Here is a 24,906-nt window from a genome sequence, read left to right as displayed (position 1 = left end):
GTTTTGTTTTTTTTTAAATTGTTTGAATTTATCTTGATTGAACATCGATGTTCCAATGGGCATCGATCAAACATCGATGTGTAATCCGACATCGAAATTTAGCATCGATGCTTAGGCAAACATCGATGTTTGACATCGATGTTAAAATTATAGACATCGCACAGCACTGGTACATACAATTGAAATGGAAGAGAATTCTGCAAATCTTTAGACAAGTAAATTGATTTTCGTACTAATTAAAACATATACTTATTTTGATAGGATTAAAAGTTATTTTAAATATATCACAAATATTTATTAACTAACTTTACGTTTAATTATAACATAAATTAATTGAAAAAAAATTTCAAATTTTAACTTGGCAACACTGAGCTTATACATAAAGTCATGCTTTAGTGATGGCCTTGGTTGATGAGATTACTTTTCATTTACAAAATCATTTTTATTTTTATTTAATTAAACTCTCCCATTGAAGTTTGATCTGAAACTACTAGTTACAGGATATTTGTAGGAATTGTGATGACTATTTAGTAATGATATATGCATTTATTCCAAGTTTTCATCAGAAACAAAATGAACGTGGAAGACAGTACACTGTGAGTATATTTCAGTTATATAAAAAAAATAAATAAATAAAACATTTTCTTACCAGTATTCATTCTGATGTTTTTGTTTTGATCAATTAAAGATAATCCTTTAGATTTTGACAAATCAAAATGAAATCCATTCAAAATAGAAACTATCAATCTAAAAAAAAATAATAAGATGAAATAAATATTTATTTTTGTTGAAATTTCTTTTTCTCTCGCCTTGAAGAAATGAAACTTTTCATTATGTACAAGCTTGCTAACAAATTATAAATACCGAAGCCTTGAATATTCTGTTACTTAAAATAAATAAAAAATGCTAAACTGTTCATCAAATTATTGTTTTAACTAAAACTTTTTACAAACAATTCACAATGACTGAAGAATAAAAAAAAAATCTTTTAAAAGTAAGATTTTATTTACTTTGCAAAATTTTCTTTTTCAAGATTTATATACAGTATATATGCACTATGAAAAAAGTAATTAATAGGGCATTATTCATAATGCCCAGCTATTATGAATAATGACTAAAATGGCCATGCAGCCTGACAAATATTGACTAATTTATTAAATTGACCAGACATTATGAATACAGCTACATTCCCTTTGTTTTCAAAAATCAAATTGACCAAACTCAAATAATTCTTAATGAAAAAAGTGGAGTTTTTGCGAGTATTTTAAAAACAACAACACGAGATCTTTTAAAAGTATTATTAACTGTATTAATTAAACTAATGTTAACAAAAAGTATTATTAACAAATTTATACTTCAATCAAAAAATCAACTTAAAAGAAAACTTCTGAAATGCCATTTTTGGTATAATTTATATAAAAAATTCATTGTTGTTAGTTTTAGTTTTAAAAAGTCTCTCTAAATCATCCTCTGTATTTAATGATGGTCAATGATATGTCAGATATAAAATCCTTTAGTCCAACTTTTAACTTTGCTTCAAACATGACCTCATAGATGATGGTTTATACCAGTATGATGAGCTTGATTTTTCATCAGTTGTACAAAACGTAATCCTTCCAATCATTTGTTAATGTTATTAGTCTCCAATCAAGAACTAAACATATTTTCTGTGTCTTGATTACATCTTTCCGTTGAACCCTGATTTTGCAAGTACTTGTGCTTTCCATGCACCAGTTTTAACTCAGGCCACATATTACACAGTTCTTTGATGACATTATTGACAAATACTCTGTCGTTATATGGCTTTGTAGAATACTTAGTGCACCGAAAATTGTAAAAATGTCCAAAAGAACATAGGCTATATCTTCAGCTCTTTTCGTTTTTAACATTGTAATTCAATGAATTTAGTCAAGTGGTCTTGGTACATGAATATGAATTTATATGGCAGATTGCAACTGCATATCTATAAGGTCAACTTGACATCTTGAGTTCATTTCATTACTTAAAATTGGTTTAACTACCAAGCCTTTCTTAGAAACATTATTTTTTCTAACAGATTTCACATAAGTTCAAGTGAATTATGATCATATCTCGTATCCCTTGTAATATTTTTATATTTTGTACTTAATTCTTTTCCCATACAGTTTCTGTCAATAGTAATATGGTCATCATGTAATATCTGCAATATTTTCTTCAGTGTGAACATAATATTTACTCAAATTACCTTCTTTTACAGGCACAATTAATTTTTCTATTTCTATGATAGATACCAGCATCATACCTATGTAAATGCTGATGTTCTTCTGGTAACTTTGAAATCTGATTTTTGATTCTCTCAGTTCTTGTATCATTATCAAATATTCTGATTTTGTAAAAATTTGACTGTTTTGACCTTTAGCTGCTATTAACTCATTTAATCAGTTGTTGAAACAGTTATTCATATCACTTAATGATTGCTCCATGGTCATTACTTTTTCAAAGAAGAAAATACTATTTTAAGAGGCAAAAATAAAATTAAAATGTTGCACAAGATTAACTACTGATTGTATGAATTTAAAATTTGATACTAAATGCAAGTCAAATGTGAGTACTGACTGGCTAGCATATGTTGGATGATCACTTCTCAAGGTATTATCATCATTTTGTCCATCCAAGTGATAGTAGTATTTATAGTGACTGGTCAATCTGATAAATTATAATAAAACACCTAAAATTTAATACAGTGCCTGATTTTGTTAGTGATTAATATGGACATTATGATCAATGACATAGTCCATAACGTATATATATGTTATTGTGAAAGACCGAAATTAGAGAATGTTGACACACAAAATATGTCAGTGAAAAACCTAATATTTGGTTATATTATTATACATTCAAACAATCACAGGTGTATGTTGACAAGCACAGATAAGCTTTGGTTGAAGTTGAAACGACACCCAAGAAGCCAATGTTGACAGAGAGGCGACAGTCTGTCACCAAATTCTTTGCTGTTTCCTTCTGCTCAAATTGGTGATACCGTATGAATACAAGTCTCTGATGTCGATCGTGGCTGTACAGATGCCCGAAATGTGTTGGTGGTTGTTGTTGGAATAGAAGACTCTTAACTTTTATAAATTAGCAAACAAAAATGGTACCCTCAAGCAGCTTTATACCCATAATCAGTTCGTAATTTGTAAAGAAAAGTTACTTTCCATAGATGAGATTTCTTCTCAAGAAATATGGCTGAGAGAAGCAGCTGCAGCTAATTCAAAAAGTGGAGGGCAAGGCTATACACGCTGTCATTGTAAAAAGAAGTGTTCCACGAATAAATGCAGTTGTAAAAGCAAGGGAATCTTGTGAAATTTAAAAGTTTAACAGTTTAAGTTGTTGCAATAAATAAGATTAATGTTATACAATCACATAATATATAAGTTTACTATTGTGTATTATTTTTGTTTTCTGATTAAGAATGTACTGTTCATTTTAGGTTCAATAGTTTATTTACATGTGCTGTTACTTAAGCTTTCTCCTATTTTGACATATTAAAAAGTTGTATTTTTGTCTTAACATAATAAAAATATTTTAATTCAACAATCACCATCAGTGCATGATGAATGTCGACATTTGTCAGTGTAAGTGAGAAATAATGATATTTAGCAAATATTTCGTACATACACGAAACGACTGTGTGAATGCTGACATTCACTGGAGGATCTCGACGTTCACCAGATATCAGTCATTCACAGTAACATATATACATAATTGTCTTAAGACAACAACTCAATAGTATAATGCAGGGATCAACAGCATAAGCTAAATGTGGCTACCTCATATTTATCTAACCCACATAGCTTATTTTCACTGATATATTTTATAAATAACACTTGATTTGAACTAGTTCAAAACAAAAAAACTTTAGAAAAATCAACTGGAATTAGATCTTCCAGCAAATGACTTTTTAAAAATCCATTTGAAGTATGGAGTTTTTTAAATTTTTACAAATCTCTGCTAGAAGAGAATTTTAAGTCTTAAGAAATTTGGATGAGAGATATTTTCTATTTTAGCTTGTATATCATTGCAAACAAACCTGTTCAAAAATGAAATGAAATACAAGTTAAATTTATCTCTAGAATTTAGTAAGAAGAAAGACAATTATATATTTGTTCAATACTTTTATACAAAATCTGATTTGCATTTTGTAAAAATATAATTGTGTAAATCAGTGCTGAACATTAAATGAAGAAAAATATCAATGAGAATGATGTAAAAGCCAGTTTTTATTAACACATTTTGACACTTGAACAATTTTACATATCAATGATTTCTGTTTAATAAATCTGTTTTTTGAATTCCCCTGTTAAAATACAGTATTTAAATAAAACCTTTACTACCATTTCATGAACATATTGATTTTGTCTAAAGATACTAAACAGCATTGTTTAGTATTCTTGGACAAAAACTGTACAATACTCTGTATTTTAATACTTTAGTATTAAGTGTTAATAAATTATCCTATATAAAAATATGAATTATTGCATTTTGCAAAGGATGTATAGTATTATTTAAATTTATTATTATTATTATTATTATTAATTAATTACTTTTATAATCTATATTAAACTTTTAACAGGATTCAGTACAATACTCTAATTAAAGTTCTGTATGTCAATTTGTCTCAATTCCACTTGGGTAACCATCTTATTTATGCAGCCAGAAAGTGTATACCCAAAAAGTGGCCATATAAGTGAGGTTTGCTGTATTTTTTAAATTAAAAATAAAGATAACTTCTAACTTAATTATCGATACTAATGACAACCGGAAGTAAAGGTTCTTTAGGGTTGTTATTAAAAATAACTTAAAACATTAAAACTTACTTGACTGAGACTTTATGGAAGTCAGGTTTGTGCAACAAAATTCCTAAATAATATTGGAATATCTTTATATATCTGTGCCAAGGAAGATGACTGCTTGCAATGCCAATAAGTTCCACTGAAGCATCAATGAGGTGATTATGTTTAATATATGATGCATCATATAAAAATGAAGAAGCAATAGGAATAATAAAATGACACAATGTAGCAGAATGAAATTTATATTCTTTTATCTTCAAACTATGAATTAAACGTGTAATTGCCCTTGTTCTTCTATGAATCTTAACATAATAATAATAAAATGAAATAAATATGAAATTTTTATTTATAATGAAAATTTTATATAACACAAAACACAAACAATTTTTTCAAGTTTTACCTGAATATGCCTAATATTTTCCCAGAAGTCCACTTCTTTGTCTTCATTACATAATTGAGACAATTCTTTTAATGACAGGAATTTATGTTGATCACAAAGAAGATTTGTCAAAATTTTAATAAATTCATGTCGAACAATCTAGAAGAAGAAAGATAAAATGAATATAATCTAGTATTCAAAATTTTAAATTACAATATTTTATAATTAAATTTAAAATTTTGGTAAAAAATTTTAATTATAAAATAAGTACAGTGGTACTGTACCTCATACTTTGAATGACTAACTTTAACAAAAATTTGGTTAAGAGTTTGAATGATGCTTCAAAGTTCAAACTGTGTGCACATTGAAAGAATTCACTCAAAACATAAATGCAATTTGTTGTGAGCCCAAGTTGCCCAACACCCACTCTTTATGCTCATATGTTTTCAGTGCTTTTTTCACTATTTTTGGTGTATTTGGTTTTATACATCATGTGCAGGGTACCTACTCAAATTTTTGTTTTAAATTCCATAACTTTTCCTGACCCTCACATCCCTTATGATATGGCACATTAACAAAATAAAAAGCATTTGACTTACTATGCACATATGCTATTACTTCTCTAACTTTTTAATTAATTATTTTTCTTTATTAAAAATTATTTATTTATGTACATATTTATAAAGGTAATGCTATGAAGCAAGTGAGGACTAATTTCTATATAACAAAAGCTTCAATTAAAGTTAAACATTAAAACTACATATTTAAATTGAATATTGTTGTAGATATGATTATAATAAATCAATTTCTCAATAAATNGGGAAAAAATCAGAAATTGTTTTGTTACACAAAGTTATCAAAAATGATAAATAAATCCATATAAATTGAAATTATAACAAAGTACAAAAAATGATAAATAATTTTTTTTATGAGTACATTAACACCTGTCCTCAAATTGAGTGTGTAAATGGTAATTGCAAGGGATTCAGAGAGTTAAAATGCTCAAAATTGCTTCATGCAATGCCAAAAACTTTATGAAAATATTAATACTGTCTATCAACATTATTATTTTTCACAAATTACAGTTTGTCTTCTTCAGGCATAGAATAATGGAATATTAATGGAACCTTACAATTTAAAATATACTTTAATGTGTAATTTAAATTGTAAGATTCAATTTAATTTAAACAGTTTAATTTAAAACATATTCCATAGGATGCATCAATACATTAAAAAATCAACAACAACAACAATAATAATAATGTGCACCATATTGCCAGAAGGTCAAGCAAAGATTTGTTACACAAATTAAGCATTGTTATGTAAAGTGACTCCCTTATGAAAACAACCCTGCAATCTGAGCACCGTTGAAGTAAGGTGACAATTTGTCGAAAGTTCTTATAGTAATGTTTCCAGTAAAAAATAATAATGTCAATAGACAGTATTAATATTTTTCTTAGAGTAAAGATATTTTTAAAAAATTTTTTCTATTATAAATTTCTGAATAATAAGAGAGACTAGTTACCATATGCATTATATTAAACAGCTATTTTATTTTAATAATGAAAAGATTATTCTAGAAAAATGTGTTCTATGGCTTTTATTTTTTTTATCTTATGATTCTGATATAAAAGCAAACTTGTTGCTTTGATTATTCTGTATAAAATAATATAAGAAAAAAAAAATGTATGTGTATATGACCAATACAGCAATCATTTTCATCAACAGAAATAAAAAATATTAATACTAAAATTATCTTTCTATGCTATTCATTTTATAGTTAATAGAAACATTTAATTATTAATCATCTTATGTGTATGTGTAAAGTCTGGAATACAAAATAAATGGTGGTCCCTTTTTAGACAGACTTGTCTCCGATGATTAATAAAAATAATCCCGCCATCGGACGGAAAAATCAACAAAAAGAAATTTTAAATGTACCATTGCCAGGAGGTAGCTTCAAAAAATCTACATATTCCAGAGCTCCTTTTAGTAGATATAAAGCAGTACCACCCCATTGGCCAGATGGATGAAAAGTAAGACTTCTGTGTATCACCGATTCCTTTTAATTGGATGTTTGTGTTTTTAAAACGACTTTTTTTTACCTCTGGTGGCATGAAGCCTAAAAAGGAAGGCCTGTTGCCATAGATGTGTATGTGTAAAGTCTGGAATACAAAATAAATGGTGGTCCCTTTTAGGACAGACTTGTCTTCGATGATTAATAAAAATAATCTCGCCATCGGACGGAAAAACCAACAGAAACATTTAATGTAGCAGTTTGTATATTTACTTAAAGTTTTTCAATTAAAATCTTGACATTAGCAGAAAACAGAAGATGATTCCAAAAAGTCCAGATGTTTATAGACTATGCAACTCTTGTATGTTGTAAACAACTGTGTTTTCCCTTCATTTCTTAAACTGTAATACTAACCTACTACATACCTTGATTCTCCAACTGTAGTAAGTAAATTGAAGTTAAGAACAAAAAGGAAAGAAGTTCATTTGTTATATCCCAAATAAGAATATAACATAATATTCATGAGACAAGGAAATAAAACCTGATACAAATATGATACACAATAAGTATTTATTTATTTATTTATGTACATATTTATAAAGGTAATGCTATGAAGCAAGTGAGGACTAATTTCTATATAACAAAAGCTTCAATTAAAGTTAAACATTAAAACTACATATTTAAATTGAATATTGTTGTAGATATGATTATAATAAATCAATTTCTCAATAAATTAGGAAATGCCTATAAACATTTGAATCGGCTATTATTTTGAAATAATTTAGTATAAAACACTTCTCTTAACAATCAGGATATTTTACAGAATTCTAACTCTTATTTCCACTTTATAAGAAACTAGCAGACTCTGCCACGCATTGTTGTGGCTCAAAATGTATCTATTATAAATGTATAATACTTACCCCGTGGGGGGAATTTTTCAAAAAATCCCTCTTAGTGTACATTCTCTTGACGTACCCTATTAAAACACAATCAAAAACACAAAAAACCGCACCTAAAATAGTATAATAGAAGCCAAGTTCTTCACAGTAAGCCTTAATCCTGTCCTCTCCCCCGCGGGGGAGGGGAATATCGAAAAATCCCTTTTTAGTGTATATTCTGTTCACGTACCCTTTTAAAACGCAATCAAAAATGCAAAAAACCACATCTAAAATAGTATAAATAGAAGCAGAGTTCTTTACGGTAAGCCTTAATCCTGTCCATCCATCTCCCCCCAGTGGGGGGAATTTTGACATGTATATTATATAAAAACATGTGCGTATTTGAATGCAGCATTGTGTCAAAATTTCAAAGGAATCGGTAGGAACAAACGAACATTACATTTTTATTTATATAGATAGATAGAAGATGATCTGCTTTAGTTCATCCTCACAGAAAAGCAAACTTAGGTCGTCGTACTCATAGCGCCATCTGTTGGACATAAAAGCCTTAATCCTAGATGATATCTTTTAATTTATATGAATGTTTAACGGAATAATATACAGCCTGTGTCCACCCTGAAATTCCATTCTAAATATTGGTGAAAGAATTTTTGAAATCGGATGAGTAGTTTTGGAGATTACCCCTTACATACAAACTTACAAACATGAATCCTTTATCTATACTATTATTATAAAGATGTAATCTTTAAAATGAATAAAATAATTTTAATACAATTTTTAAAACATTAAAAAAAAGTCTTATTGGTCATGTTTTTTGATATTATAGAATGGTAGGAATGGGGCCACCCGCACCATATACATCAGTGCATTTATACACACACATCACAATTAAATTCTATAATTGGTTATGTTTATTAAATTTAATAGCTCACTATTAAAAAAGATGGTGAGGATGGGTTACCCACTAAAACTCATTAAAATGCATTGTCATTATACTTAGAAGATTGAAACTTTGAGGACATACCTAAATTAGAAGTGGATGAAATTTGAGTTGCAAGATTTGAGGACATCACACAAAGCAAGATAGAGAAAAGCATTTAAAAATGAAAATTTTGTTTTAAAACAAATGGCTTCAGAGTGAAATTGTTTTCTAATATCACATTAATTTTTTGGTTATTAAATGGCAGATTCCAGTCATATTTATTTATTTATCGTTGTCTTACTTAATAAAGTTATAGTCAGTGCTTTAGAAACCAAAAACCTGCTGATGTACTGTATATAACTATTCAATACTCTTAATTTCTATGAAAAAAATATCATAATTTTTAATTACTTTAAACAACAAAATAAAATTAACTATTTTAAACTTACTTCTGATTTGTGCTTTAAACCATTTCGAATTTGTAATATTAGAATTTGTTTAACTATACTACAAAATAATTCTTTATTTGTATCTTTTTTCTCCACCAACAATTTAGATAATATTTGAAGAATGTAAGATGCATTATCTCTTATGGACAAATCACCACTCTAAAAGAAGCAAAAATGTAAATCAGTACATATCTTTCAAACATGCATTTTGATTGAAAGTAGTAAAAGATGTACTAACAGTTTTCACAAAATATACACAGTTATAAATGATCATTTTTAAATCATCAATATTTTGTTTATCTGCATTTAAAATAATTGTTGTCAACATTTTATAACCTTGCAATCGTGCATCATAATCTGGTTCGTCAATTTGTTTCAAATTCCATGCATTGATCTGAAATAGAAAAATTATAAACCCATTTCAAGTATAATAAACAAATTTCTTATATTTCTTCATTAAAAATTACTTAGAATCTAATATTATGTAAATTATTTATTTAATGTTGTTTTTATACTTATATATAAAAATTTACCTTTTCTATTATAACAGCTAAATTTTTAATGGCATTCTCACTTTCAGCAATAGCATTTACAATGCTGCATAATAAAATTCTTGACCTCTGATGATCAACTGATGAAAATAATGGTGCCAGTAACCTTTAATAAAAAAACATATTTTAATTTGATGTTTTCTAATTAATTACAGCATCTTTAATATTGCTTAATTACACAAAATAGAACTTTTCAACAACAACAACAACAAAAATTTTGAAGCAGACATTTTTAAGTTGGATAAATTTGTTCCTAAAGCTAACCCTCTGGCAGCAAGTGGCAAAATGATTTATAGACAAACTAATGCTCTACTTCTGGTATAATGCAGAATATAATTTATTGTATTTTTACTTAATTTCTGTAAAAATAAATTGACTTATTGTTAATTTTATGACTTTATCAAACTGAAGAGAATGATGATAACTGATATGATCAAAAATATGCTCTGATGGTTTATAACAACTCCACACAGAAGTGAATTCATCAATACAATACAGTTGATTCACATTAAAACAAACACCAATAAAGCAAATTTTGCTGTTACCCTGTCAAAACACCATTGTCACATTAATTTTCATACCATAAAGTGAACAAAAATTTTACCAGAATTTATTAACTGAACTGTAATTACCTTCATAAACCCCAAGAAATAACCCTATTTCCAATAATGGTTGCTTTTTAGTTTTTGACATCAATAATTAAAAGTGATATTGGAATAAATGTTCCATTTTGATTAGAGTTGATTTTCTTCTAGTAAGCAAAGATAGGTTCAACCTCCAACTGTATAGCCAATTCAAACATCTGTTTTAAGCGGGCCATTTTGCTGTACTCAGAAAATAGGGGTTAAAGTTTGCCAGTGATGCCAGGTTTGGCCACCTTGTGCCAAATTTGGTTCCTTTTTTTTACTCTTTTGATGTCAAAAAATATTTTCTACTTTCTCAAACAATCTTCAACAGAAAAAAAAAATCACAATTTCTTTTCACTTTGTTTTGTTTAACCACTATACTGCACCACACTTAAACAGAGAATACTATCTTCTCCTCATTTTGTTCGATTTGAAAATTATTTAGAATATTAATTCAAAATATTATAATTTAGAGATTTTAATTGCCTACTCAGCCATAACTCCATAAATTATACAATCTTCATCTTGACCCTGAAGATTGTCATTATGGATTTTTGATAAAGCAAACTAACTATTATTTTCCTAGAGATTCATATTAATGCAAGTTGATTGTACATATTTGATAATCTGAAAGCACTTCTAATATATAAAAATTAATTCTAATATATAAAACACTTCTAATATATTTTTTAAAATTAAACAATCTTCAAGTGGATTCCATTCATTGTCATATTTCAATGTTATTTGTTTCTTTTTCCAGTAAATTTATTGAAATGGTAGAATTTATATTGCTTTCATCTGCTCCATTCTTAATGTTCAATATTTACAAGTACTGTACAGAAAATATTTTAAAAGAACAAGCCTAACGTGTCCATGAAATATAGTGAAATAGTTAAATATCTATTATTTAATTACTTTGTTTAAAAGAATTTTAAATTTTTATATCACTTACCGTATAAATATTATTGGTTTCTCTACTTTCTTTATTAAGTTCAAGATAATTGTTAATATCTCCATTTCTACATCCTAGAAAAACAAAAATGCTTATTTCATAATAATAAAATAAGAGTTAAGGAAATATTACTGTTTATATATATAACATTAAATTATACAAAGCATTAATACAAAACAGCACATTTTAAACAATAAAATCAAATTAATATGTTTAAAGATATTTAATCAATATATATAATCACATTGCATTTTTATAAACAATTTAATTTATAAGTATTTTACATTTCTTAGTTTTATTTTATTGATTATTTAGCATGCTTGATTCTTGATATTTTAAACAAAGCTGCAAACAAACTAACTAAAGATAATATTACTTTCTAAAAGAGTTTCACTTATTGTTATTGATATGTTAATTGTAGAGTATTCAGAATGAGTGAAACCTTTAACTCTAATAAAAATTCTAAATACAGTAGAATTAACTAAATCCATGATGAACTCAGGATATTTTTCTTCCAAATTATAAATTAGAAGTTCAGACTATTTACAAAAAATTAATTTAATTTTTGAGTCTATCAATTAATCCTTTTCATGCACCATAGAAGTACACCTTTTACATTGGTTTGAAGAAATCACTTCATAAAACAATTAACAATAGGTAAATATTACATTATTAAAAATGATCAGATTTGAAACTACATGCAAATTAAAGATAACTCGTATCCACCACTAGAGGGCTTGAACCTGGTACAAAGTGTAAAAACTTGACAGTTGGGTGAGAAGATTTACTTTGATTTTTAATGTTATAGGCGTCAGAACCTAAAATGAAAGGTTGACGTCTGATCATTTTTAATAATGTAATATTTACCTATTGTTAATTGTTTTATGAAGTGATTTCTTCAAACCAATGTAAAAGGTGTACTTCTATGGTGCGTGAAAAGGATTAAGGGTACGTTCGTAAAGTCAAACGAATTAAATGAGAATGACGTCATCGTTATTCTTATTTCGTTAGACTTTTTGAACGATTCGTTTAGAACTAAATGGCTGTTTCTAAAATCGAAGATACAAATGTTGCTAGTACACCTTATCCAAAATATTTTTCTTAGATTGCTTCGGGTGGACAGTTACTCCAATCATTTCATCTTTTAATTCACAATTTAAACACTCGAGTAGATTTAGAAACATCGATATCGTTGGGCGCCATTTTCTTAACGAAGTAAACTAACTCTTTCCTTCGTGAACTTCATTAGAGTTTCATTCAAAACGTCATCACCGCAGAGCATGCGCACTGAGCGAGACTACTACTATTCGAATGATTCATTACTAACACGTTTAACTCGTTTGACTTTACGAACGTACCCTAATTGATAGACTCAAAAATTAAATTAATTTTTTGTAAATAGTCTGAACTTCTAATTTATAATTTGGAAGAAAAATATCCTGAGTTCATCATGCATTTGAAACTACATGCAAATTAAAGATAACTCGTATCCACCACTAGAGGGCTTGAACCTGGTACAAAGTGTAAAAACTTGACAGTTGGGTGAGAAGATTTACTTTGATTTTTAATGTTATAGGCGTCAGAACCTAAAATGAAAGGTTGACGTCTGATCATTTTTAATAATGTAATATTTACCTATTGTTAATTGTTTTATGAAGTGATTTCTTCAAACCAATGTAAAAGGTGTACTTCTATGGTGCGTGAAAAGGATTAAGGGTACGTTCGTAAAGTCAAACGAATTAAATGAGAATGACGTCATCGTTATTCTTATTTCGTTAGACTTTTTGAACGATTCGTTTAGAACTAAATGGCTGTTTCTAAAATCGAAGATACAAATGTTGCTAGTACACCTTATCCAAAATATTTTTCTTAGATTGCTTCGGGTGGACAGTTACTCCAATCATTTCATCTTTTAATTCACAATTTAAACACTCGAGTAGATTTAGAAACATCGATATCGTTGGGCGCCATTTTCTTAACGAAGTAAACTAACTCTTTCCTTCGTGAACTTCATTAGAGTTTCATTCAAAACGTCATCACCGCAGAGCATGCGCACTGAGCGAGACTACTACTATTCGAATGATTCATTACTAACACGTTTAACTCGTTTGACTTTACGAACGTACCCTAATTGATAGACTCAAAAATTAAATTAATTTTTTGTAAATAGTCTGAACTTCTAATTTATAATTTGGTAGAATTAACTAGTTGTAAAAAGACATTCTTGCTTGTTGAAAAAAGTTCAGCACAAAATATTCAGAATTTTATTGATGGTACAATTAAAAGTATGCAAATAATACATAAATAACAAGTACAAGGTGGTTATAATTAAAGTTGCGCTACTCAGACCTGTCTAGGGCCCGTTCACGTGGATGTATTTTGATGAAACTTGATATATATGTTATATGGACCATGGGGAAAAGGAAAATGCAAAAAAAATATTTAGTTCGAATTTTTACCACTAGGTGAAAAATGGCGCATGAAGAACAAGAAATACAGTATTTCTTGTTCTTCATGCGCCATTTTTTCACCTAGTGGTAAAAATTCGAACTAAATATTTTTTTTGCATTTTCCTTTTCCCCATGTTATATATATATATAACATATATATCAAGTTTCATCAAAATACGTCCACGTGAACGGGCCCTAGACAGGTCTGAGTAGCGCAACTTTAATTATAACCACCCTATACTTTCACTTTTACTACTCAAATATTCTTCACATTATATTGTGTAATAATGATCAATTCTAAAATTAAATCGAAAGTATTTAAATTTAAATTTCAATTTATGAAAGGTATAAAAGATATCAAGAAATAAAAAATTTTGTTCTTAACTGTTAAAAACAAATTTTGAATCTGCATTTTTCATTTCAATCAGTTCATTATTTTTGAAAAAATGTTTCATCTGATGATGATATGATGAGTCTCAAAACATGTTTTATCCTAATATATAGGTTGTTCATGTCAAATCAGGACATTTTAGTCTGGCAACACAAAGAAGAATGGAATATTGCTGAGAGTGTAGTGATAGCAAGAGTGGTGTTCACTATTGCCCACAGGTGGTACATGCGTGTTGGCTCATTGAGGATCAGACATATTGGAGAGACAGACAGCAGCATCAATGTTCATATGGAACAGCATAATTGTGATGAAGTTTCTTGCTAAAGACATTAAACTGGCTGAAATTCACTGAAAGCTACAAGTTCAGTACAGTGATGAAACACAGAGCTGCAGTAAGATCTTTGAGTTTTCAGGAAAGACACACATCTGTGAACAATGATCCCAACTGGGGCAGTTCCATGGCAACTGCATCCCTGTAAACATCCAGTGTATCAAACATGTAATCTTCAATAACCAGCAGATAATCTGCCTGAACTTGCAGAGCAAACTGGTCTTTCTTTAGGTACACTCATCAATATTATTCACAATCATCTCCACTTCAGAAAAATTACTGCAAGATGATCCATGCAACTGTCATCTTTTGACTGAAACAGCAGAGTGCAAATTTGCATTCAGTTGAAGCATCATTCTATAATGGAGATCAGAGTTTCTTGGACTGTATCATAACCTGTGATGAAACTCGGGTTCATCACTATACCCCTGAATTGAAACAAGCATCCAAGCCATAGAAACACACTGACTTACCCCCACCAAAAAAGTTCCAACATGTTCCACCTGCAGGCAAAGTGATGACCATGGTATTCTTGGACTGCAATAATGTAATTTATGTGGATTTCTTGCTAGTATTGACAGTAACTTGAACTTAGTATTGCTTATGGTGCAAGTTACTACTGTCAAGTTCTTGAAGATGTGTATAAGACACTGCAAAAAAAACAACTGGGACTAATAACCATAGGTATTCCATTTCTGCAAGATAATGCAAGACCCCATACCATGTCTGCAATGACCATCAAGTTATTGGAACTGGGGTAAGAGACACTGCCACATATATATAGTCCAGATCTTACCTCTAGTGATTTTCATCTCTTTATGCCCCTGAAAATCTTCCTGGGAGGAAAGCACTTCTCCAGTGATAAAAGATGTGCAGCAGCTGTCCAATCATGGCTCCAATATATGGACAAAGACTTCTTGACTGCTGCATTGGTGAAGTTTTGGGCTAAGTCAAAGCATATTTTTGACATATTCAGTTCTTTACTTTGCTTTCAAAACATGAAATATCTTGTTTTTCAGATCTACATGCTTTGAAGTAATTTGTTTGGTTGCATACTCTCTTTTACAGGAATTCACAGCAAATAACACATTGTGGATATGGCTCATCTTTGTCACCATTTCGTCTAAATCCAAATTTTTAGTAGTCAAAATCATGTTTTATTACTATTCAATATTTTTTGTCAGACTCAATAAAGGCTACTTGGATATAAGTTAAATACTGCAGGTTTGTTTTTTCACTTTGTAATTTTTCTTTTTTATATATTAACTTAAAGCTAAATGTTAAATATAAGTTTTTTGCAATTGTTTAGGTATCTGTATGTATTTGTGGCTAAAGTGGTATAGTGAAGACTGAAATGCATCCCACAAATAAAATTAGCCCCCTTTTTTGATGTGATCTCAATTTCCTGGCTCCATTACAGTTTGATAAGCCTTGTATCTCTCCACCAATTGGTTATTGATATAATTATTTAAATTGGGAGTACAAAAATGACATTATAGAAGGAAAAATGAATTATGTAAAGATTTGGAAATTTGACAACAGGTTGCCCTTGGATTTAATTGTAGTATTACTAATTATTGCTGGAGTTGAACCTAAACCAGGACCAGTGTCCCGTTCCCCACAATGAATAAGTCATTTGGAAATGCAAAAAAGGGGGCGGGGCAGACCTCACATGGAAAGTTCCAGGGACAAAGAGAAAGAGAATCAACTAGCAGATATTTTCACAAGTCAGAATCACAAGTTATAGATAAATCTCAATATACTCTAAAATCCATTTATGACCTAATTCTGGATAAATTTAGTCAGCTAAATATTGAGATTCAATCAATTAAATCAGAAGTAAATGCATTGAAAGAAGAGAATAAGAATTACAAAGAAGAAATGAAGGAAATTAATCAAAAGTTACAAAAGTTGGACAAAAAATCAGAAAATAATGATTATCTCAAAGGTATGTTTGAATTTGAATTAGATAAACTTGTAAATGAGAAAACTAAAAAGAATATAATAATTATAAACTTTCCNAAGAAGAAATGAAGGAAATTAATCAAAAGTTACAAAAGTTGGACAAAAAATCAGAAAATAATGATTATCTCAAAGGTATGTTTGAATTTGAATTAGATAAACTTGTAAATGAGAAAACTAAAAAGAATATAATAATTATAAACTTTCCATTCAAATCATTAGATTATAAGCAAGAAATTAATCTATTCATTAATAATGAGTTAAAATTAAAAGATAATGAAATAGAAGAACTAATCAAATTAAATAATAGAGAAAATAAACCTATTGTAAAAATAATTCTTGAATCTGTTAATACAAGAAATAAAATTCTTGGAGAATTTTGGCGAGTGAAATCAAACTTAGTTGGTGTGGAAATGAAAAAAATAATATTTACAGCTGATTTATGCAGACGATTGAGGCTAAGGAGGAAACACTTACAGAGTAGGATTAAACAGAATAAAATTATAATTAGAGATGATTATTATATAAAAGACAATTTAATATATATGTATGACATTAATACAGATAAGATTATTCAAATAAATCATTTTTTAGGAAGAATTTGATTATAGATCCAGATGAGGAAGGTATAAAAAGATGTAATAGTCTTAATACTGAGATAAACCAAAATAATTCGAATTTTGTTCAGTTCTCCAAGATGAGTTCAAAGAATCGGACTGATAAAGATAATGATGATAATCTGTCTGTACAGATTATCATCATCATCTTTATCAGTCCGACAACAAAGACAGAGAGAATTTTTTTATAAGGTTTTGGAACATTCAGGGATTGAGGGGAAACTTGTATAGTGAGCCAGTTAAAAACTATATAAAATCTCATTCTGTAATTGGATTCATGGAGACCTGGATGGTTGAAATGAGTAGAGGACAAGGAATATCTAGTGCAGGAGAATATGTTGTTGTTTAGCGGAGCTTAGAAAAAAAGTAGAATGGGCTGTCCATCGGGTGGTCTGGTACTGATAATCAAGAGAAACGTTGGAAAACTTTTTAATTATTATATAACAGACAATTTTATTTTTGTGGTGATATAACTGGATCAAAGAACTAAAATGTGTTGGGGAGAATTATATTTGGGAATTATATTAATCTATTTGGTCCCTTCTTCAGATAAAAAGTTGATACTAAAAGAAGTTAAAAGAAACATCGATCAGTGGTCAAGTGTTGTAAATCTATGGATAATGGGAGGGGATTTTAATGCACGGATTGGAGAGATAATGGACACAAAATGCAAACAAAAAAATAGCAGAGCATCCAAAGACAAAACAGTAAATATGGAAGGTAGAATTCTTTTAGATTTTGTGCAGGATAGTGAGTTTTTTATATTAAATGGTAGAACCACGGGTGATATCCCCACTGTGTTTTCTTTTGTATCTCCATTGGGAAAGTCAATTATTGACTATATTGTATGTTCCGAATTCATTCTAGATCAGAGTCAGATGATGTCTGTATAAGACATAGATGTGTCAGACCATTTTCTGATCCATCTAGAACTGAGAGAAAACGTAGAAGATCGAAATAGAAGGTATAGTTTAAATCAAGAATGTAAAATTAACAAAGGAAAAAAACAAACTTATAATAAATTTAAATTTATTAACGAAATATCTAATAATATTGATGATTTATTGATTCATGAAAGAGAGAATAATCCAATCAATAATTATAACCATTTAATAACAATTTTAGACAGTTATCATTTTAAGAGAAGTACAGGAATAAATCTGGCCAAATACAAACATAAATGGTTTGATAATAAGTGTTATTTTTATACTACTATGCATATGTAGCTAGAACTATTTCTAAGATTATCAGCACCAAACCTTTCTCACTAATTTCTAGCCTTATTAACAGGGCTAGAAATTAGTGAGAAAGGTTTGGTGCTGATGTTATTTTTATAAACTAAAAAAGCAAAAAAACCTACAAAGATTCAGAAAAGTAAATACTGAGGAATCACTATTTAGAAGTATAAAGAAAAGTATAAAGTATAAAGTACATAAAGAAGTATTTAGCTAGTAAGAGAGTATATAACAACCTAGTGAAGGCAAATAAGAAAAAATATTTTCTAGAGATCAGTGACAAATTAACTAAGGCCAAAGACGCAAAAGTTTTTTGGACTATAGTCAATGATTTTCGAGTTACTAAGTCAGTATACAGAGAAACAATTCAAGTGCCCTATAGTGACTGGCTTCATTATTTTAGAAACTTCTCAGATTACAAGAGTAAAGGTTGCTTATGTATTAAAGACATAAATTCACCACAAGGTAACTCCTTAGAGGAGGAAATTAAAACTGAAGAAGTGCAGTATTGTATAAAGAAGCTAAAGGAGAACTCTGTGCCAGGGTCTGACTCAATTCCCAATTTTATAATTAAGAACTTTCCAATAGAAATGGTCAATTTTTTGTCTAGACAGTTCGGTAGGTTTTATATGCAAGGAGTTGTACCATATAATTGGAATGAGGTAATATTTGCCATGTTATATAAACACAGTGAAAGGTCAATATCAACTAATTATCATCCAATCGCGCTGTTATCTGGATTACGTAAAGTGTTTACAGCAGTTTTGTCATTAAAGTTTAACAATTGGTTAGAAAAAAATAATTACAAGAATGAAACCCAATATGCTTTCACTAAAAACGGTGGCACCCAATTGGCTCTCTTTATATTAATTAAAGTGTTTACAGCAGTTTTGTCATTAAAGTTTAACAATTGGTTAAAAAAAAATAATTACAAGAATGAAACCCAATATGCTTTCACTAAAAACGTGGTACCCAATTGGCTCTCTTTATATTAATAGCAATTGTTCAGTTACAGCTAATCAAAAAAAGACAGAAGGTTTTTGCATTGTTTTTAGACCTAGAAAAGGCATATGATTCTGTAAGTATTGCAGACTTACAAATAAAATTGAGATACTATCAAGCAGATGAATGTTTAACGAATATTATAGGAGTGCTATTTGGTCAATATAAAATTACAATTAAACAAGATCATACTCAGTGGCCGCCATTTGTTTCAAGCAGAGGATTATTGCAAGGAGACCCTAGGTCTCCCTACCTATTTAACTTTTACGCATTTGATATAAATACAGTAGAGCGTCGATTTTCTGAAAGTCAATCATCCGAAAGAATTCCAGTCGGCAAATTTAAATTTTCGCCAGTGCTGTGGCGCTTCAATCTTTGGCTACGTCTTGGGCTACTCAAATATTTTACGTTTTTGATACTAAATTAACATCTGAATTATAATTTTTTATTATTTTTATATTTTTCAATACATTTATTTTGTTTGTACAAAATAAAAAAATAATTTTTAATGATACAATAGTCTTTGTTAGGCTTAACATCGACGAAAATTCAACGCAAAGCAACACGCAACGGAGAAAAATTTTGACATCGGATACGTTAAACTATTTTTTTGTACGTAAATCAGTTATCTGAAATATCAGTTATCCGGACAACCCCAGTCCCCAATTGATTCGGAAAATCAACGCTCTACTGTAGTTGCTTTGCAAATGAAGATGACGGGTTCTTAATAGATAATCAATTGGTTCATTCGATATGTTACGCGGATGATAGAGTAATTATTGCTCCAACAGCTGTGGCTTTACGAAGGAAGATCCAATCGGAAAAGAATTATTTTGCTGAGCTGAAATTGAAAATAAATCCAAAGAAATCTGAAGTTATGATATTTAGGAACGGAGCTAACTTACCGAAGAAACACATGCATTTTTTCATCAATAAAGAAGAATTGGGAGTAGTTCAAGAAACAAAATACTTGAGTATCATCCTAACACCAAATTTATCTTTTGATAAACAGTATAAAAAAACCACCAATGGAGCAAATAAGTTATTAAATAATTTGGTAAGATTATTTTCTAAGGCTAAAATAAAGAATATTCAAGTGCACTTCTGTTTGTTTAACTCCATTATCATGAACTCAATTGGTTATGCAGTCCCAATTTGGAGTCTTAGTCACTAGCAAAAAGTGGAAATAATTCAGAACAAGTTTATATGCAGAATTTTCTTTTTGGAATATAATATACCAGGCAGTGAGATCAGATTAGAGCTGGACAGATACAAATTGAGTGCAACCTTAATAAAGAGATATATGAAATTTTTATTTAAATTAAGAGATGCAGGTAATTTATCAACGATATTGTTATATCAATTATACCGGAAATCATTGGTGAAAGAGCATGGTAGGAATTGGGTAACACAATTATCAAAAATATTGATCCATTTCGGTTATTCTATAAAAATATTCCTGGATTTACCTGAGATAAGTCATCAACATTGTCAACAATTAATACAAAATGTTTTAGAAATTTCACTATCACAGAACATTGAAGATTTACATAATAGAGAGAAACCTGATTGGTTTAATATAATTCTGGAGTATCCATTTAATAACAATTATATGCTACAAATTTGGCTTTTAATGTAAAAAGATTTTTTGTGCATAAATAAAGATTTTTTTGTGTGTGTAAATAAAGAATTGATAGTAATTAATAACAAAATTATCGAATTTTCTAAGAGTATGTGTCCAAGATGTCAAAAAACAATTTCAAAATTTCAAATGTTTTGTGACTGTAAAGATGCAAAAGAGTTAGCACAGAGTCTTGATCTACAATTTTTACTAAAATGTACTAATGAAAAGGCAATATATGTAGTATTCAATAGAGCCATAATAGATATAATTAATGGGCTATACAAATATGCTCAGAAATTCACTTTGACGTAATAATTGTAATAACCAAATAATAATAGAAAACTAAAATATTTGTACACATGTAAAGTGTAATATATAAATGTATTCATTTTGGTACAAATTGTCTTATTTCAAGTATATGTACCTAGTTGTAATATAGTTTAATTAGATTATGTGATAGAGAATTAGGTTAAATTGGGTTGATGATGATGTATAATTTAATGACAGAAAAATTGATTGTTATTAAAATATATCCCTCGTAACTGGCTAATGGCCTTAATACAAATAAACTGATTGATTGATTGATTAATTGATAATTATTTAAATTAAATGATTTTTTACTTAATATTATTCAAAAGCTTAATAATATTTAGTCATTAGACAATGTAGTATTATTTCTTTTGAATTTATCAGTAATGCTATTTTTACTTATAAATTAAATAATATGAAATGGAAATCTAAAATGTAATACTGTCATTAATATCAAAGAAAATGTAATACATGAATATTTTGAAGATATATTCCCCTTTTTAAAGAATTAAGTAATTAAAACTATGCATTTATAAATGAAACAAACATAAAAATATTGTTCCTTGTAATAAATATGTCTAGAAGATTTATAAAAGACAATTTGCAATATCTTAAATATTTTTTAAATATGAAANAATATATGAAGATTATGTGAATACTTTATAAAGTTTTTTAAAGGCTTGTCTAACTGTACTGCAGTTTAAATTGCCTGATGTAAAAACCTAGACAACTCTAAAACTGCATAGATACTTTGAATATTTTATATTGTAAATTATAATTCAGTTGAAAATATTAATGTGGTTTTAATTCTAATAAAGTAGAAAACTAGCAAATTAATGAAACAGTTCTAAACAAATTTACATACTATTACTAGTAATACTATTTTAAAAAATAATTTATTTTAATCATACATTTTCATTTTTCAACATTATCATCATTTAGTATGACACATTATTCCAAATGTTTAACTTCTTTTGTAACTTGTGCATGAAAAACTTTTCCTTGATCATTCCTGTATAGATGTTTGAAGTTCATCATCTGAGAAAAACATTGACCTTTCAATGTTTCATTTAATTTTGGAAACAATCAGAAGTCTGACAGTGCCAGAAATGTGTTAAGGAGGCTGTACAGTAGAACAATCTACACCTTCAGCTTCTTAAACATATCTGCTATTTCTTTATCACAGACAATCTTGCATTAGCATTATGCAAGACAAATTTGGTTAATTCGAAAACTGTTTAATAAAATTATTAAAATGAAACAGATATAACAATGAGTAAAAGTTTCTTCTTCTAAAAGTGAGACTAGTGATCTTTATCATGTCTTTCTTAATTATCCTCAATAAATAGATGACTCACTTTATTTGTATATTTAACAATGCATTTTGGATTGGTGTTATCCAATCCCTCTTCATGCTATAAATTTTAAATTTAAAAAACAATTTTAAGAAAAATAAAACATTCAGTAAATCTTCACAACATAAACAGACTAATTAAACTAAACACATGTATAAACTGTATTTCCAAGCAAATAAGAGTGAAAATTGTTTGTTTTTTGCATTTTTGAAAGACACCTGTTTTACTTATAAGAGCATATCTTCCATATAAGAACATGATCTTATCTGCTAGCTTGTTTTCACTTATAAGAGCACTGCACTGCTGTGTCAATGTAAATTAAATGAACTGTACTGTACATGTAATGTTATAGTTGATAAAAATAAAAAAATGCTTCTGACATAAAATTTTAAAAAAAATAATGAGTAATTTTGATTCTTTACAGAATATAGTACTGTTTTGTCCTATCTATAAGAACATTCACTTATATGTGCAAAAATATGGTATAATACATAAAAAGCAATGTCAGAGACTTCTTTTTCTACACCTCACTATTATTCATAAAACAATTTGCAGCTTATTTTGACATTTTCACAGTCCTCAAAGTCACAGAATCACAAAACACTGAAAAAATATCAGTGAATGGCAGTCACATGACTATTGGAAGCACTGCGACACATCAAGTGTGACACATCTGTGTGCTGTGGAACAAGCCTGTGTTGATTCCAGGCACATTTGGCAACAAACATGAACTTTTGTGTTTAGGTAATCGCAACAAAAAACTTTCAGTGTTTGGAGCTTTTCAGGATTTCAGATAAGAGACTGTATAAGATGTGTTTCAAATTTATACGGACACAAAAAAATTAAAGTGAAACACAAACTTGCTGCATTAAGTGACAAATGTTTTATTAAAAATAATATGGATTTACATGTTTCTACACTGCAAAATAAGAATTTTAATCAAACATTAACATTTTGTCACTGAAAATAATATTTTTGAAAATCTTATACAAAAAAACTGTTACATATTTATACGGACAGGCACTCATTTTATGACTTAAACAGAATATTGTTTAGTTTCAAGCATTGAAATATGCAAATTAGCTTACATATTTAATTGTAATACAAATTCTTTACGTTGTTCAACGTTCTAAAATGGGTAGAGCAAAAAATTTATCTGATTATGAAAAAGTGCAGATTGATGCCTATAAATCACAAGGCAAGTCAATAAGAGAAATTGCAGCATATATAAATCGTTCAAAATCAACTGTTGGTAATTATTTATCAAAAAGACGTGGCAAGGATGTACCAAAATTCAAGACAGGTCCAAAACCCAAGCTTACTCCTCGAGATTGTAGACAAATCATCAAGGTTTGCTCCACAAAACAAACATCAGTAAGAAAAATAAAACAAGAATTAGACTTGCCTTGTAGCAGCACAACAGTGTGGAGAGTTTTAAATAAATCTCCAATGTTAAAATTCAGAAAAAAAGCTGTAATGCCACCACTTTCATTAAAGCACAAAAGTGACAGACTTGATTGGGCACAAAAACACATGACATGGTCCGAAGAATGGATTGAAGTTTTGTTCAGTGATGAAAAAAAATTCAACTTAGATGGTCCAGACGGTTGGAAGTATTATTGGCACGATTTAAGAACCGAAAAACAAATATTTTCAAAACGCCAAATGGGTGGGGGATCAATAATGGTGTGGGGTGCGTTTGGATTCAACGGAACCACAGATTTAGCATTTATAACTCAAAGAATGAATTCAAAGAAGTATCAAGGCATGCTTGAAGATCATTTATTGGAAGCTGGACCAAATATTTGTGGACCAAATTGGATCTTTCAACAAGACAATGCCCCTGTGCATGCCTCTAAATCAACAAAAATGTGGTTTAAACGTAAAAATATTAATCTGATGACATGGCCTGCTAGAAGCCCTGACCTGAATCCGATGGAAAATCTTTGGGGGATGATGGTTCGTACAGTTTATGCCAATGGAAAGCAGTTTTCCACAATTCA

The 24,906-nt window shown here is 28.9% G+C and overlaps 1 protein-coding gene across 1 annotated transcript; it reads right to left on the bottom strand.

Moving 5' to 3' along the window:
* Window positions 1-562: 562 nt before the first annotated feature.
* Window positions 563-11,741, bottom strand: LOC111634142 (small subunit processome component 20 homolog). Its single transcript, XM_023378850.1, has 8 exons — window positions 11,628-11,741; window positions 10,032-10,155; window positions 9,737-9,892; window positions 9,499-9,657; window positions 5,233-5,370; window positions 4,857-5,134; window positions 650-747; window positions 563-594 (listed from the first exon to the last, which is right to left on the bottom strand). The coding sequence occupies exons 1-8, from the start codon at window positions 11,690-11,692 to the stop codon at window positions 563-565; spliced, it is 1,050 nt and encodes a 349-aa protein (XP_023234618.1). The 5' UTR covers window positions 11,693-11,741.
* Window positions 11,742-24,906: the final 13,165 nt, after the last annotated feature.

Source organism: Centruroides sculpturatus, unplaced genomic scaffold (assembly GCF_000671375.1).
Source record: "Centruroides sculpturatus isolate CEXI.00-Female unplaced genomic scaffold, Cexi_2.0 scaffold649, whole genome shotgun sequence".
Lineage (NCBI taxonomy): Eukaryota > Metazoa > Arthropoda > Arachnida > Scorpiones > Buthidae > Centruroides > Centruroides sculpturatus.
The sequence above is the reverse complement of the archived record's forward strand: the minus strand, read 5'-3'. Positions and strand labels throughout refer to the sequence as shown.